The 16118-nt window shown below is 48.5% G+C and overlaps 1 protein-coding gene across 1 annotated transcript; it reads left to right on the forward strand.

Moving 5' to 3' along the window:
- Positions 1-4495: 4495 nt before the first annotated feature.
- Positions 4496-14896, forward strand: Farsa (phenylalanyl-tRNA synthetase subunit alpha). Its single transcript, XM_005087314.4, has 13 exons — positions 4496-4700; positions 7288-7425; positions 7508-7606; positions 7689-7807; positions 10099-10191; positions 10271-10399; positions 10473-10588; positions 13051-13135; positions 13224-13323; positions 13410-13578; positions 13669-13746; positions 13900-14014; positions 14511-14896. The coding sequence occupies exons 1-13, from the start codon at positions 4554-4556 to the stop codon at positions 14647-14649; spliced, it is 1527 nt and encodes a 508-aa protein (XP_005087371.1). The 5' UTR covers positions 4496-4553; the 3' UTR covers positions 14650-14896.
- The last annotated feature ends 1222 nt before the right edge of the window (positions 14897-16118 follow it).

Below are 16118 nucleotides of genomic sequence, written 5' to 3' on the forward strand. Positions count from 1 at the left end.
CAGGTTCCAAAGCTACAGAGATACCCTGTCTCCAAAAACAAAACAACAAAAAATCCAAGCCTAAACTAAGGCAGAACTTTCATAATAACAAGTCTCTGTGTCATGATTTGGGGGCTGGTGGTCTAAGAAAGCCTGCTACAATCTTACCTAGTGTCCTGTTGTGATTAACCTTAATTAGGGTGGTTTTGCGCTCAGAGCGCACAAAGGGTCTCCATCATGGGTGGATGTAAACACACTAAAATGGGCTTTGAGAGGGGTGTGAACACTGCATGCTAGGTGACTGTAAGCGAGGAGGTCCCAGAGCCCCTGAAAGGCAGTCTGTATTCCAACTCTGAGCACAAGGTCTCAATATATACCTCTGGCTATATAGGATCCAGTACGTTCTTCTGACCTCTGAGGCATCTGAGCCCTGTGAACTGGAGTTACAGATAGCTGTGACCCACCATGTGGGTGCTGGGAACTAAACCTGGGTCCTCTGGAAGAGCATCCTATGATCTTACTCTCTCACCGATTTATTCAGCCCCCCAAGAGCAATTTTTTTTTTTTTTGGTTTTTCGAGACAGGGTTTCTCTGTATTGTTTTGGAGGCTGTCCTGGAATTCACTTTGTAGACCAGGCTGGCCTTGAACTCACAGAGATCCGCCTGCCTCTGCCTCCCGAGTGCTGGGATTAAAGGCGTGCGCCACCAACGCCCGGCCCAAAGAACAATTTTAAAAATGAAGACTTCTAACACAATATAATCAAAGGTACACTGATTTGCTATGTACTGCACAATGATAGGAAAAATTTAAAAGTTGTTTGTGGCCCATGTCTTTAACTCCAGAATTTGGAAGACAGAAGCAGGTGCATCTTTGTGAGTTCAAGGACAGCCAGGGCTGCACAGTGAAACCCCATCTTGAAAAAAGGAAGGAAGGAAGGAAGGAAGGAAGGAAGGAAGGAAGGAAGGGAAGGAAGGGGTTTTCTTGAGTTGAAGAGATGGCACAGTAATTCAGCCTGTTTGTTGTTTTTGCAAAGGACCTGGGTTTGTTTCCCAGTACCCACATGGTGGCTAACAACTGTGTGTACTGCTAGTTCCAGAAGATCTGATGCCCTCTTCTGGCATCTCCTGGCACTGCATGCAAGTGGTTTTGTTTTATTTTGTTTTGTTTTTTTGAAACAGGGGTTTCTCTGTGTAGCTTTGGAGCTGGTCCTGGAACTCCCTTTGTAGACCAGGCTAGCCTGGAACTCACGGAGATTTGCCTGCCTCTGCCTCCCCAGTGCTGGGATTAAAGGCGTGTGCCACCACCCACCTGGCTGGCTGGCAAGACACTTATAAAAATAAATCAGAGGGAGCTTGCTGCTCTTGCAGAGGACTCAAGTTCAGATTCTAGCATCCGTATTGAGAAACTCACAACTTTATCTGTAACTAGTTCCAGGGGACCAAATGCCCCTGGCCTTGGCGGGCACCTGCATTCATGTGCACCTATCTCCATACACACAGAAATAAGATAAATCGGGCTGGAGAGAGTGCTCAGAGGTTAAGAGCACTGACTGCTCTTCCAGAGGTCCTGAGTTCAATTCCCAGCAACCACATGGTGGCTCACAGCCATCTACAATTCAATCTGGTGCCCTCTTCTGGCATGTAGGCAGAACAGTGTATATGTAATAAATAAATAAATAAACCTTTTAAATGTTTAAAAAAAAAGAAATAAGCTAAATCACAAGGTATGATGCATGTCCTTAGTACAGCACCTGGTAGAGTAGAGTAGATTTCTGTGAGTTCCAGGCCAGCCTGTAATAAACAAACCAGGGGTGGAGAGATTGCTCAGTGGTTAAGAGCACTTCTCTTCCAGAGGACTAGCACTGAGTGCACAGCTCCCATGTCAGGTGACTCATAACCAACTAACTGGAGCTCTTGGGATCCCATGCCTCTGGCTCCATGGGCACCTGCACTCTCATGCATGTGCAAACACACATGCCTACAATTAATTTGAAATAATAAAAAATTAAAATCTTTTAAAGGCCCCTGTTTCCCATGCCAAGACATTATGTGCCTACCAGAACAGAAAACTTTGTACAATAGTGAAAACACAGAAAACAGTATAGTCTGAAACATGGGAAAGTTTTGGTATTTTTTTAAAAGATTTATTTATTTATTACATATACACCAGATTGAATTGTAGATGGTTGTCAGTCACCATGTGGTTGCTGGGAATTGAACTCAAGACCTCTGGAAGAGCAGTCAGTGCTCTTAACCTCTGAGCCATCTCTCCAGCCCCCTTGGTATTTTTTTAAGTGACTTATTTTTTATTTTATGTGCATTGGTGTTTTGCCTCCATATATGTCTGTGTGATGGTGTAGGGTCCCCTGGAACTGGAGTTACACATAGTTGTGAGTTGCCATGTGGGTGCTGGGACTTGAACCAGGGTCCTCTGGAAGAACAGTCAGTGCTCTTAACCACTGAGCCATTTCTCTATCCCCAAGTTTTGGTATTATGCAGTATTTTTTATTTATTATTATATTTTATTTATTTTCTTTTCAATTTTTTTTTTCAAGACAAGGTCTCTCTCTGTAGCCTGGCTTTCCTGGAACTCACTCTGAGATCAGGCTAGCCTCGAGCTCACAGAGATTAACCTACCTCTGCCTCCTGAGTTCAGGGACTAACACCTTGCACCCCCCCCTCCCCCGTCCCAGGAAGTACCTACTGAGCATTGTGTGTGTGGGGTGACACCACAGTGTCCACGTTTTGTGTTCAGAACCAAGGCTAGGGCTGCTAAGAGGGCCTGGCGGGTGGAAGCATTGTTGCCAAAGCCTGAGGAACTAAATTACACCTCAAGGTAGAAGGGGTTAACTGAGACCCAAAAGGTGGCCCCTGACCTCCACATGTGTGTAGCGGTATGCAAGTACCTACATTCACACATGAACATATACATATTGAGACCCTGTCACAAAACGAGAGCATGCAAAGGACCAAGGATGCAGGGATAGCACAGGTCAGCCTGCCCCGGTGCTGCCTGATGCACCGTGGTCACTGCCTGGAGCTCTGAGTTAGTTCTGGTCACTGAACATTCGGAAACCTGCTATTGCTATTGCCCGTTTGTTTGTTTGTTTGTTTGTAAGCCCTATATTGAGTCACAGGACCCCACATGGATGGGACCCACAGTTTTAAAGAAGCATCGATTTGATACCACTGTCTTGATCTGAGAGCACAGGCAAGTGTGGCAGCAGAGGGTCTATGCAGAATTCTGGCTGTATCCATCAACTCTCTGTTGGTTGCCAATTTTGCCTCTAAGCCTCATTTTCCCTCCCGTGAAGTGGAAGGTTTATATAGTAACTATATTATGAATTTGGGGTGATCTTTAAAAAAACCGGACGTATTTCATGAAAGCCAGCACACTTTGTAACTGTTCCTGGGTGAATCCCTTTTCCCTAAATGGGTATGGTCCCTAATCGTATTTCCTTTGACATTTTAAGGGAATAATTAACACCAGCAGAGTCGGCAGCTGGAAAGGTGGCTCAGTCGTTAAGTCCTCTTGTAGAGGACCACGGTTCAGTTCCCAGAACCCACACGGTGGTTCACAACCATCCATAATTTCAGTGCCAGGTGATCTGATGACTCTTCTGAGCTCCTGGGGCATCGTGCACAGACATATATACAGACAAAACACACAAAATGAAACTAATAAATCTAAAAACAAAAAATGTCGATAGAATGACCATACCTGAAGCCCACCACCCAGTGCTTTACCTTGAGATTGAGAATTCTAGAAGGTGCAGCGATCTGAGCCTACTGCTGGTGGCTGCATTAAAATTATGAGGAACCGGGGCTGGAGAGACGGCTCAGTGGTTAAAAGCACCGACTGTTCTTGCAGAGGACCTGGGTTGGATTGCCAGCGCCCACATGGCAGCTCATAACCGTGGTTCCAGGCCCAGGGGACCCAACATCCATGGTGAAACAACAGTGCACATAAAAATAACTTTTTTTTTGTTTTTTTTTCGAGACAGGGTTTCTCTGTACTGTTCAGGAGGCTGACCTGGAACTCGCTCTGTAGACCAGCCCGGCCTCGAACTCACAGAGATCCACCTGCCTCTGCCTCCCGAGTGCTGGGATTAAAGGCATGCGCCACCAACGCCCGGCAAAAATAATTTTTTAAAATGAGAAAATTATGGGGGAGGATCAGTCAGGCCTTATAGAATTTCTCTGTAATCCTTGCACTTGGGAGATGCAAGGAGATTAGGAGGTCAAGGCTTAGCCTCTGCTAGATAAGACCTGTCTCAAGGTATAAAACAAACATAAAAAAACAAATAAAAGAAAGCTACTTTTGATCTCCAAGTCATCAAATTTACCTCACTGGTTAACTAAAGGCCTCTGGGGCGAAACTACATTCAGCATCCCGAATGCCTTAGTTTCACTTGAGGCTTAATTGCCACACTGAAGATGGCGACGGCAAGCCCCCCATTCGCACTGTACGCCACATTAAAAATGGCGGCTCATGCACCTCGCGGTTCCGGTTCCGGGTCCCCAGTCCGTCCGGCGGGCCCGCACGCTCCAAGCATCCCGGGAGCCACCACACGATGGCCGACAGTCCTGTGTTGGAGCTGTTGTTGCGGCGGCTGGAGGCAGCGGATGGCGGCCTGGACAGCGCAGAGTTGGCTACGCAGCTGGGCGTGGAGCACCAGGTGGTGGTGGGCGCCGTGAAGAGCCTGCAGGCTCTGGGCGAGGTGAGCTCCGCGCGGCCGCCGGCCCGCCTGGCTTTTACACCCGTAGCCCTTAGGGCTGGTGAGGGGAGGTTGCACAGAGGCGCACCGTGGGGGAAATCTGCAACCAGTGCCTGTGAAGGGGAGAGCGTGGCGCACGTAGGGTGTGACTAGGCGAGGTCGCTGCCTGGAAAGGGCTTGCAATCTAATACCTGGGTGAAGTGAAGGCTCAACCAGCTGCGACAGTTGACCTGGGGATAGAGAGCCGGCGTCCGGTGGACATAACTGAGTCAGTCCGGGGTAGGAAAAGGATGGCACTTAAGACACGAGTGCCCAGGCGTTGGTATCGGTGTTACTGGCCACCGTGACCATCGGGGCAGAATTGCATAGACTTGTAGGTCCCCTCATCCCCATCCATCTCCATATCAGGGTCTCCTTGCGCGCTAGTCAAAAGCTGTACCCCTTATGTGGAGCACCGGACTGTGCCGGAAATTGCTCAGTGAATCAGGCTGGCCTCCAACTTAGATCCACTTACCTCCAGAAGGCTGAAATGAAAGGCTCACGCTTTTAATACCTGCCTCAACTTTTTACAATTTGTTCATTAGTTGTATTTTTTTTGTGTGTGTGTGTATCCCTGCTTGCGGAGCAGGCCAGAAGAGGGTATTGGATTCCCCTGGAACTTAAGTTGCAAATGGTTGTGAACTTCATAGAGGTGCTGGGATTTGAACCTGGTTCCTCTGCAAGAGCTATTGTTCTTAACCACTGAAGCGCCTCTCCAGCCCACTTTTTTTTTTTGTGGGTTTTTATTATTTTTTAAAAAATTATTTGTTTCTATTTTGTGTGCTTTTGTGTTTTGCCTGCATGTCCATCTGTGTGAGGGTGGTGGGTCTTGGAGTTAGACAGCTGTGAGCTGCCATGTGGGTGCTGGGAATTGAACCCGGGTCCTCTGGAAGAGTGGTCAGTGGTCTTAACCACTGAACCAAGTCTCCAGCCCCAGTGGGTTTTTTTATTTTTATTTTGTTTTGTTTGTTCAGACAGGTCTCTTTACATAGCCCTGGCTATCCTATAACCTACTATGTAAATCAGGCTAGCCTTAAACTCAGCAGTTGAGGCAAGGGTACTTTCTTGCCCAGTGGCTTACCTTTACCCCAAAGAACTTGAGTTCCTTCGATGCCCATCATCTTCTCTGATGTAGATTGGTGCTGCCAGGAGCAGACATGCCTCATTGTCATTTAAAAAAAAGAACCTACGTTATTAAAACGTGTTAAATGCCATATTCTGTAGTTCTCTGAAGTGTTTGAAGATGGTCTGGAGTTATATAGAGAAACTCTGCCTCAAAAACAAACAAATTGGCCGGGCGTTGGTGGCGCACGCCTTTAATCCCAGCACTGGGGAGGCAGAGGCAGGTGGATCTCTGTGAGTTCGAGGCCAGGCTGGACCGACAGCCTCCAAAACAGAGAAACCCTGTCTCGTAAAACCAAAAAAAAAAAAAAAAAAAAAAAACAAATTGAATGAATCTGAAAAAAGAATTGTTCCAGCTAGGAACATTAGGATATGTTTATAGTTCCAACACCGGGGAAAATGAGGCAGGAAGATTACATAGATCCAGGGGTTTGAATCCCTCCTGGGATATTTGACAAAGCAAGATCCTGAATGAAAATTGCCCCCCCCCTTGTCTTTTCCTCCATCCAATGGAAAATAGTATAGTTGAGTTGATTTGTAACATAGCTTTGAGGCTGCCCTTTGTATTTAATTTAATTTATTATTTTTGTTTTGTTTTAATCAAGACGGGGTTTCTCTGTGTAGCCCTGGCTGTGCTGGAACTCTGTAGACCAGACTGGCTTTAGGGATCACCTACCTCTGCCTCCTGAGTACAGGGATTAAAGGAGTGTACCACTATTCAACCTAATTTATTTATGTTTGAGGTAGGGTCTCATTTTGTCTCTGACTGCCCTAAAACTTGATATGTGGACCAGGCTTGTTTTGAATTCACAGAGATCAACCTACCTCTGTCTCTCTAATGCTGGGATTAAAGGTGTGCTCTATCATTAATGGCTTTATTTTATTTATATGCTTGTGTTTGTATGTGTATGTACAGGTGAGTGCAAATGCTCCAGGAAACTGGAGAAGTTAGATTCCCAGGAACTAGAGTGAGAGGTGGCTATGAGCCACCCTATGTGGTGTAGACCGACGTTTCCTGCAGCTGTTCAATCACAAATAAACACAGAGGCTTATACTAATGATATACTATTTGGCTATTGATCAGGCTTATCACTAACAAGCTCTTACAATTAACCCATAATTCTTGTCTATGTTTAGCCATGTGGCTTGGTACCTTTTCTCTCATCTCTTCTTCTGTGTCTCTGCCTTCCTCTTCCCAGCATTCTCCTAGTCTGGTAGCCCCGCGTATACTTCCTGCATGACTACCCATATGAGTGACAAATCTTTACAGTGTACAAGAGCAGTATCCCACATCAATGTGCTGTAAGAGCAACATACGCTCTTGACTGCTGAGGTTGCCCCAGCTCTGAGCTGTCCCTGACTCTGTCCCAGTGCTGTGGGGTGGGGGTGGCTTTGAACCACACACACAGTGTCGCTTGTTTCCTTGCAGGTCATTGAGGCTGAGCTTCGTTCCACCAAGTGCTGGGAGCTGACTGCTGAGGGCGAGGAGATTGCCCGGGAGGGCAGCCATGAGGCCCGTGTGTTTAGAAGCATCCCTCTCGAGGGCCTGGTGCAGAGTGAGCTCATGGTAGGCCCAGGGCTGGGGTCCAGGGGGGAATGGGATGCAGGTAGCCCTGCACACAGCACTCATCACGATCCCACTTCCCCAGCGACTGCCCAGTGGCAAGGTGGGCTTCAGCAAAGCCATGTCCAACAAGTGGATCCGAGTGGACAAGAGTACAGCTGATGGGCCCCGGGTGTTCCAAGTGGTAAGTCCTGGAGGCAGGCGGGAGGCAGATAGGAGGGTTAGCGGGGCAGACGCTAGCCCTCATTCCCTTTGCCTCTTGACAGGTGGACAGCATAGAGGATGAAGTACAGAGGCGCTTGCAGCTGGTCCAAGCAGGCCAGGCTGAGAAGCTGGCTGAAAAGGAAAGGAATGAGCTCCGGAAGAGGAAGCTGTTGACTGAAGTGTGCGTAAATGCAGTGCCTAAGCCCCTTTACCTGTGTGGTGCTGTGGGAGCGAAGGAAGGGAGCCGCCTAGCCCGTATCCACTTGCTGCTGCCCTCAGTCCTTGCCAGACACACCCATTTATGCGGGGTTCTGTTACTGTTGTTTAACTGTTTGGTTCCTTGGTTTTGAGACATTCCATGTAGCCCTGGCTAGCCTGAAGTTCGCTATGTAGTTCAGGTTAGCCTGGAATTGGCAGAGATCTGCTGGTCTGTACCTCCTCCGTGCAGGATAGAGGTGTGAACCTAGCCCCTAATGTGTGTGCTGGGCTCAGGCAGTCCAGGGCCTTTTGCTGTTGCTGCACCTGCGGCTGAGAAAGGCTTCCTGTGTACCTTTCCAGGCAGTCAGCCAATTAAATTCCCGCTCATGTGTCACCCAAGACAGGCCACACTGAGCCAGATTTGGTGCTGCATACTTGTACAGCGGAGACAGAAGGGTTCCAGGCCATCCTGGCATACAAAGCAAAGCCTGCTTACAGACCCTAAAGCCTGGGGTTGTACACTGACTGCTGGTGGAAATCTAGGCTCTGCAGTTGGTTAGCTAAAGTTTACAACTTGGCCAACTCACTTGGTCTTCCCCAGCCTCAGCTTCCTTACTTATAAAATCCCTTGTCTTAGGGTTGTGAAGTAACAGATCCTGACCCAAAATAACCCTCAGTACTTTCCTAATGTCACCACGCCCATCTGAATGCATCACTGCCTGAATGGACCCTGGCACAAATTAGGTTCTCAGTGTTTCTTATACAGTGAATGAATGCATGAACGAGTAGATGGGTAGTGGTCCCATAAGAAAATTTCAAATGACAGTTTCAAGACAATAGATAAAGCAGAATGAAGGAAGGAAGATCAGGCATTCAAGGCCAGCCTGGGCTACAGTCAGAATAGACAAAAAAGAAGGCCAGCAAAGTAACTCATGGCCAAAGATGCTTGTCACCACGCCTGATTGATGTCTTAGGGTGTCTGTTGCTGTGAAGAGACATGATGACCACAGCACCTGTTATGAAGAAAACATTTAATTGGGGTGGCTCACTTACAGTTTCAGATGTGTAGTCCATTATCATGCTGGGGGAGCGTGCAGCATAGGCACACATGGTGCTGGAGTAGTAGCTGAGAGTTCTATGTCTTCTGGCAACAGAAAGTCAACTGAGACACTGGGAAGTATCCTATCTCTGCCTCCAGAGTGACATACTTTCTCCAACAAGGCCATTACTCACTGCAACAAAGCCATGCCTCCTAATAGTGCCACTCCCTATGAGCTTATGGGGGCCGATGACATTCACACCACCACCACTGAGACCCACATAGTAGAATGGAAGAAATGATTGTTGTTTTCTGACCTCTGCATACAAGCTGCAGCCTATGCATGCCTACACACACAAGTGAGTGTGATAATGGTATCTAAAAGCTGGAGAGATGACTCTGGTTTAGAGCACTTGCTGCTCTTATAGAAACCTATGTTAGATTTCTAGTGCCCATGTTGGGTAGTTCTAGTGCCACTCTAGCTCCAGGACCCTTGTTAGGAATAGTTCCAGGGGATCCGATACCTTCTTCTGGCCTCCACAGGCACCCACACACACGATACACATTTATACAGACATATACCATACACATAAATAAAAACAAAACCGGTGATTTAGTTCAGTTCTAGGATACTTGCCTGGCATGCCCAAGGACCCTGGGTTGATGTCTACCACAAGGAGAAAAAAGCAGCTAGACATAATGGTGCACGCCTTTAATCCCAGCACAGAGGCAGAGACAAATGCATCTCTGTGAGTTAAGGCCAGCTTGGTCTATAGAACAGTCCTAAGCCAGGCCAGTCATGACTCCATAATGTCATTTTATTTAAAAACAAAGGCAAACCCAATAAGGACACTGTGGAATGCAATACCTGAAGCCTTTAATCTCAGTCTTCCCTATGTAACATGACCGTCTCTAGACAAAAACAAATAAAAATAAGTAGAGCAGGTTCTGGGGATGTAGCTTGGTTGATTAGTATGCACTAAGCTCTGAGTTTGATCCTTGGTGCCACATAAACTAATTCCAGCATATAGGAGGTGGAAGCAGGAGTTTAAGATGTTTCTTGACTATATAGCAAATTCCAGGTCAGTTTGGGATACATGAAGTCCTTTAAAACAACAACAAACAACCTAAAACTAGAGTGACTCCATGGTTGGTTCTGGTATTAGCACCCAATGGAAGATCAAGGGAAGGATCTCAAGGTGACAGCAATGTCCCTTCTCTTCCTCTGTTCACAGGACCCTGAAAACCTACTGGGTGAGCAAGGGCAAGGCCTTCAGCACAAGCGTATCTAAGCAGGAGGCAGAGTTGAGCCCCGAGATGATCTCCAGGTAGGGTAGGGAAGGGTAGAGGCTGTGAGGGAGGGTTGGACAGCCCTCTTCATGCCTCTGTACCTGACTTTCCCCACAGCGGCTCCTGGAGGGACCGGCCCTTCAAGCCCTATAACTTCTCTGCCCGGGGTGTGCTCCCAGACAGTGGCCACCTGCACCCATTGCTCAAGGTCCGCTCCCAGTTCCGACAGATCTTCCTGGAGATGGGGTGAGCACAGGACCGAGGGTGGGGCGTGGCAGCTATCGGCACAGGCAGGGCCCTCAGTCCATGTCTCCTGCAGGTTCACTGAGATGCCTACAGACAATTTCATTGAGAGCTCTTTCTGGAACTTTGATGCACTCTTCCAGCCTCAGCAGCACCCAGCACGTGACCAACATGATACATTCTTCCTAAAAGGTGGGTAGCCTGGGAGCCTGGCCAAGGTGGTGGCACAGGTCCCAGGCCTGGGGAAAGTCTTAAGGAAGGGGGTATCTCATTTCATAAAATGACCTCAGTGTAGGCAGCAAGACCTGGCGGCCAGTCCCACTCCCCAGGGATTTCTCTCCTTTGTGCCTGCTCCCTGCTACCAGCATGCCAGGCTGCCTTGGAACCTTTGTCTGTGTTGTGTTTTTGTAGACCAGCCTGGCCTTGAACTCACAGAGATCCTCCTGCCTCTGCCTCCCAAGTGCTGGGATTAAAGGCGAGTGCCTCTACCGCCTGGCCAGGTTTTTTTTTTTTTAGAGGGGAAGGTTGACCTGGAGTTCATGTAGACGAGGCTGACCTGGAAACACAGGGGTTTCCCTCCCTCTGCCTTGCTAAAGCTGAGCTTAAAGGCATATGCCACAGAGAATGGACATCTTATTTTATTCAGAACTCACCATGTAGAACAGGCTGGCCTCAGACTCATAAAGATCTACCTGCTTCTGTCTCTCTAGTATTTCAAATTTTTAATGCACTTGCTTAGAACATATGGGAAACTGGGTCCTTGCTGTCTCTGGTATGGTATAAATAAATAACCAAATGCCACCTGATGCTGTCACTTCCCCTTTCACTAAACTGAGGCATGTATGTGAGCTAGAGAAAAAGCTCAGCAGTTAAGAGCACTTGCTGCTTCTGCAGACGACCCTAGTTTAGTTCCCAGCATCCATGTTGGATGCTCATAATAGCCTCCAACTCTAGCTCCTATTGGGCTCCTCAGGCACCCAAACTCGTGTGCATGTGCTCACATACAGATACACAGGCATATACATAATTGAAAAATAAAAAAACCTTTAAATAGAAGCATGTTGTCCTTAGTTCTGCAGATGTCCATTACCTCCTCCTTGTCTGTCTCTTTGTCACTCTTGTCTGTCTGTCTCTCGTTATTGTTTTTCTCAGATAGAGTCTCCCACTGTAGTCCAGGCTGGCTTTGAATTCATGACAGTCCTCCTGCCTCAGCTTCTGAAGTGCTAAGACCTTCTTGCCTTTCAATTTTGGATTGTTTTGTTTTGAGACAGGCTCCCACTCTGTAGCCTAGGCTGGCCTGCAAGTCACTATGTAGTCATGACTGATGTCAGTCTGGTCCTCCTGCCTCAAGCCTCCAGCATGACGGGATTACAAATGTGAGCCACCGTGACTAGTTATTTGTTTCCTCCGTGTGTGTGCTGTTGCTGCTAGGAATGGAACCCAGGATCTCCTGAATTCTAGCAGGTTCCCTGTCACTGGTCACAGGCCGACCCATTTAGTTTCTGTTTCACTGTCCTTAATCCCGCTGAAGTGGGGACTTCTCACACAGGGGTCTGCTCCGCCGAGGTGAGCAGATGAGCTCTCTAGGTGCTCATTGCCAACTTAATAGCAGTGATGTTGCTGTTGTCATGACACCCAAACCTCATCTACTCCTCTGCAAACCTTTCAAATAAGGAAAATGTTTCTGTTAGCCCCTCATTTACAATTGAGGAAATGTAGGCACAGAAAGAATATCACTTGCCTAGGGCTGCACAGCTCGTACATACTAAAGAGTTATGATCAAGTACCAAAACTATGTTGTTAATATTCCCAAAGAATTCACATGCTTGAGCTCAGTGTGGGAGCTCTTAACCTGTCACCAGTACTCAGGATGCTGAGTGGGAGAAATTCTGCATTCCCCAAAAAAGAAGAAAAAATTGTTTTTCTCATTTGCTTTTGGGAGTGCATCTTAGTGTTAGAGCACTTGTCAAACGTTAGGAAGACCCTGGGTTCCAGGACACACTGGGGGAAGGTCACAGATGTCTTTGGCAAGGCCTCTCTGAAGACCCTCCTGAATGGCAAGATTGTTGCTAGCCAGCTGAGTCATCCCTAAGTAGAAAATAAGTCCCTGTCCCTAGGGAGATCACTTCCTGACTGGGTAGTTACTGAGGAATCGTGTACTGGGACAGGGGTTAAGACCCACTGGAGATACTAGTGTGTGCCTGCAGGAATAGGGAGGGTGTGTATCTTAAGCAAAGCTGGGTATGGTAGCACGAACCTTTAATCTCAGCATTCTAGAGGGGGAAGCAGGTGGATCTCTAAGTTCAAGACTAGCCTAGTCTACAGAGTTCCAGGCCCACCAGAGCTACAGTCTGTCCCAGTTTAAAAAAAAAAAAAAAAGGCTTAAGCAAAGACCAGGAAGTAGGGGAGAGAGTTATGTGAACACTGTAGCTGGAGATAGTGGCCAGTTCTGGGGGAATCTTGGGCTTTTTCACACAGTGAAGAGGAAAGCATGGGCCAGTGGGGATTCTGGATGAAGAGGGAGATGTCATCAGCTGAGGAGTGCCAGGTACCTTGACCACTGGGGCACAGGAGCTTCATGGAGCCATACCTGACTCATGTGCACTGGCTTCTTAGAGATGCTCATTGACTGACCACACGACTCTCCTGCCTAGATCCCGCTGAGGCCCTGCAGCTCCCAATGGACTATGTCCAGCGGGTGAAACGGACCCACTCCCAGGGCGGCTATGGCTCACAGGGGTGAGGCAGACCCAGGATTGGGCTCGGGTGGGGCAGGAGGCTGGGGTTCCAGGATCACAGGGCAGACTTCTTACCTTTTCTTTTGAAGCTACAAGTACACCTGGAAGCTAGAAGAGGCCCGGAAAAACCTGCTTCGCACACATACCACAGCGGCCAGTGCCCGAGCCCTCTACTGCTTAGCTCAGAAGGTTCGGCTTGGCCTGGTCAGGGTGGGCGGGTGGTGCTGTCCTGTAGACCTTCTGACCCTGACGTGGCTGTCACCCCTCCTCCCCAGAAGCCCTTCACACCAGCCAAGTACTTCTCCATCGATCGTGTGTTCCGGAATGAGACGCTGGACGCCACCCACCTAGCCGAGTTCCACCAGATTGAGGGTGTGATAGCTGACCATGGGCTGACTCTGGGCCACCTCATGGGTGTGCTGAGGGAGTTCTTCACCAAGCTGGGTGAGCAGGCAAGCCATTCGGTAGGAAGTGTTTGGGGTCCCTGAGAGGGTGCCTCTGGAGTCATCAGCCTGCCTTGGTCAACCCCTCTAGGAATCACCCAGTTGCGCTTCAAACCAGCCTACAACCCCTACACAGAGCCCAGCATGGAGGTGTTCAGCTACCACCAAGGTCGGGGGGACACTGGGTACAGAGGGGAGGGAGGTCGGCGGGGCCTCACATTTGGCCTGGGCCATCGTCTTTGCTTCACTCCTACCCCATCTTCCCATTCTGTGTGGGCAGTGCCACCCACATGTGTGCTCTAGCCTCCCTTTGCCCTCACAGGTCTAAAGAAGTGGGTAGAAGTTGGCAACTCTGGGGTCTTCCGTCCTGAGATGCTCCTGCCTATGGGGCTCCCCGAGAATGTGTCTGTTATCGCTTGGGGTCTCTCTCTGGAGCGGTGAGTGCCCAGGCGGGAACTTGGCATGATTGGGATGACTCTGACAGTTCTTTAGTAGGAATGCCCAATTTTTGTGCCTGGCCCTGAGCTGTGAACACTACAGCATGTTTCCCCAATACCAGGCAACGTGAATCATAGTGGAGAAGGAAGACAGCTAACACAGCCAGTAAGGAAATTCGGAAGGCCAGAGTGTTGATGGGCAGGAAGTGCTGTAGAGAGTATAAAGTAGGACTTGGGAGACTAGGTGGTCAGGAAGGCTTCATGGAGGCCTCTAGCTGGGTGTGCCAGACACAAGGCACAACCAGAGCAAAGACTCTGAGGCTAGACTGAGCATGGGGTGTGGGAACAGAGGGGAATGGGAACAAGTGTGGGCTGACCGTACAACTTCCTGTTCACTGTGGGGAAGACCTTGACACTCATTCTGAGAAAGACGGAAGCCTGTGAGGAGCAAAAGACAGCCTGACCTGACTTAGTGTCAAACTGTTCCTCCTCTCAGCCCAACAATGATCAAGTACGGCATCAACAACATCCGGGAGCTGGTGGGCCACAAGGTGAACCTGCAGATGGTGTACGACAGCCCCGTGTGCCGCCTGGATACTGAGCCTAGGTCCCCACAAACACAGGAGGCTGCATGATATAGGCTGCCCAGACAGCCTTGTCCAGTACCCATGCATCCCCCGGAAGTGACCTCGCCAATATTTATGAGGCCTCTGTGAGGCCAGCTCACTCCTCTGCCTCACCCCCTGGGGCAGGGTCCAAACTACAGGAAGCAGGTTTCTTGTGCTGGCCTTTAGTTGTGCCTGTAGTGTGCTGGAAAGGGTGGGTTTGGGCCTGGGGTCAGCTGCTGTCTAATAAAGTGGCACATTGCCTCGTTGGTTCCTACCTTAGGATTCTCTGTTACTCATTTCAGTAGGTGACTTGTGGGCCTTGCCTGGCTTCCAGTTCCTAGACAAATGCTCTCCCTGAACTATCCTTGGGGTTAGCCCCTTTTTTGAGACTGGGTTTCTGTATTGCCCAGACTGACCCCAATTCCTGAGCTTAGCAATTTTGCTTCGGTTATCTAAAATAGCATGGACCACAGGCATGTTAACTGTTCCTAGCCTCAGTATTTTAGACTGGATTTTTTTCTTGAGTCTGGGTCTGCTCATTTTGTTCAAGTTGGCTTGAAATTGGAGATCCTCCTGCCTCAGCCTCCAATGCTAGGGTTACAGGCATGCCTAGATGCATATTGAGTTCCAGGACTGCCTGAGTTACATGATATTTTACTTGAAAATGTAGGGACCCCGGCAGTAGTAGTGCATGTCTTTAATCCATGCACTCAGAAGGCAGAAGCATGTGCATCTCTGAGTTCAAAGCCAGCCTAGGCTATGGAACAAGTTTCAGGACAGTCAAGAATAAACAGTGAAACCCTGTCTTCAAAACTGCAAATCCTTCCTCCAGAGTTCCAGTGTGGCTGTTTGTGTGTGTAAAGACTGGCAACTTTGGCTTCCTCTCCTGATGTTACAGGCTAAGAATACTCATTACAGGTACCTCCTACCACGAAGGAATAGTAACGCTTATGCTGTACATAATAAATAGCGCAGGTTCCAGGTTGCAGCCATAGCACTAGAGATCCCTACCTGACCTTTCTTCATCCCCTCGCATAGCCAGGGTTCCAGGACCCAAGCTGCTGGGCATGTGGCATTTAAAAAGGGGGCAGCGGGGCTGGAGAGATAGCTTAGTGGCTAAGCACTGGTTGCTCTTCCAAAGGATACATGTCCGATTTCACGCACTTACAATTGTAACTCCAGTCCCAGGGGATCTGGAGCCCTCTTCTGGCCTCTGTGGGCCACGCACACACTTGGCACAGAAATAAATGTAGGTAAAACATCTATACACATAATAGTATATTTTAAAAACTTTTAAAGACAAAAGAGGTCCCTCTGGATGTCTTAGAGGTAAAGGCAGTTGCCTAGTCTTCCATGCCAGTGACCCACAAAGTGGAAGGAAGTAGTGGGCTGCTCCAAGCTGGATTTCCTCTCTGTAGAAGTTAGAGGCGGTGAATGCGAACCCAAAAAAATAGGTTAAATGTATAAAAATAAAATGCAGGACTCATGGATTAAGA

This window comes from Mesocricetus auratus, unplaced genomic scaffold, assembly GCF_017639785.1.
Source record: "Mesocricetus auratus isolate SY011 unplaced genomic scaffold, BCM_Maur_2.0 Super-Scaffold_100081, whole genome shotgun sequence".
NCBI lineage: Eukaryota > Metazoa > Chordata > Mammalia > Rodentia > Cricetidae > Mesocricetus > Mesocricetus auratus.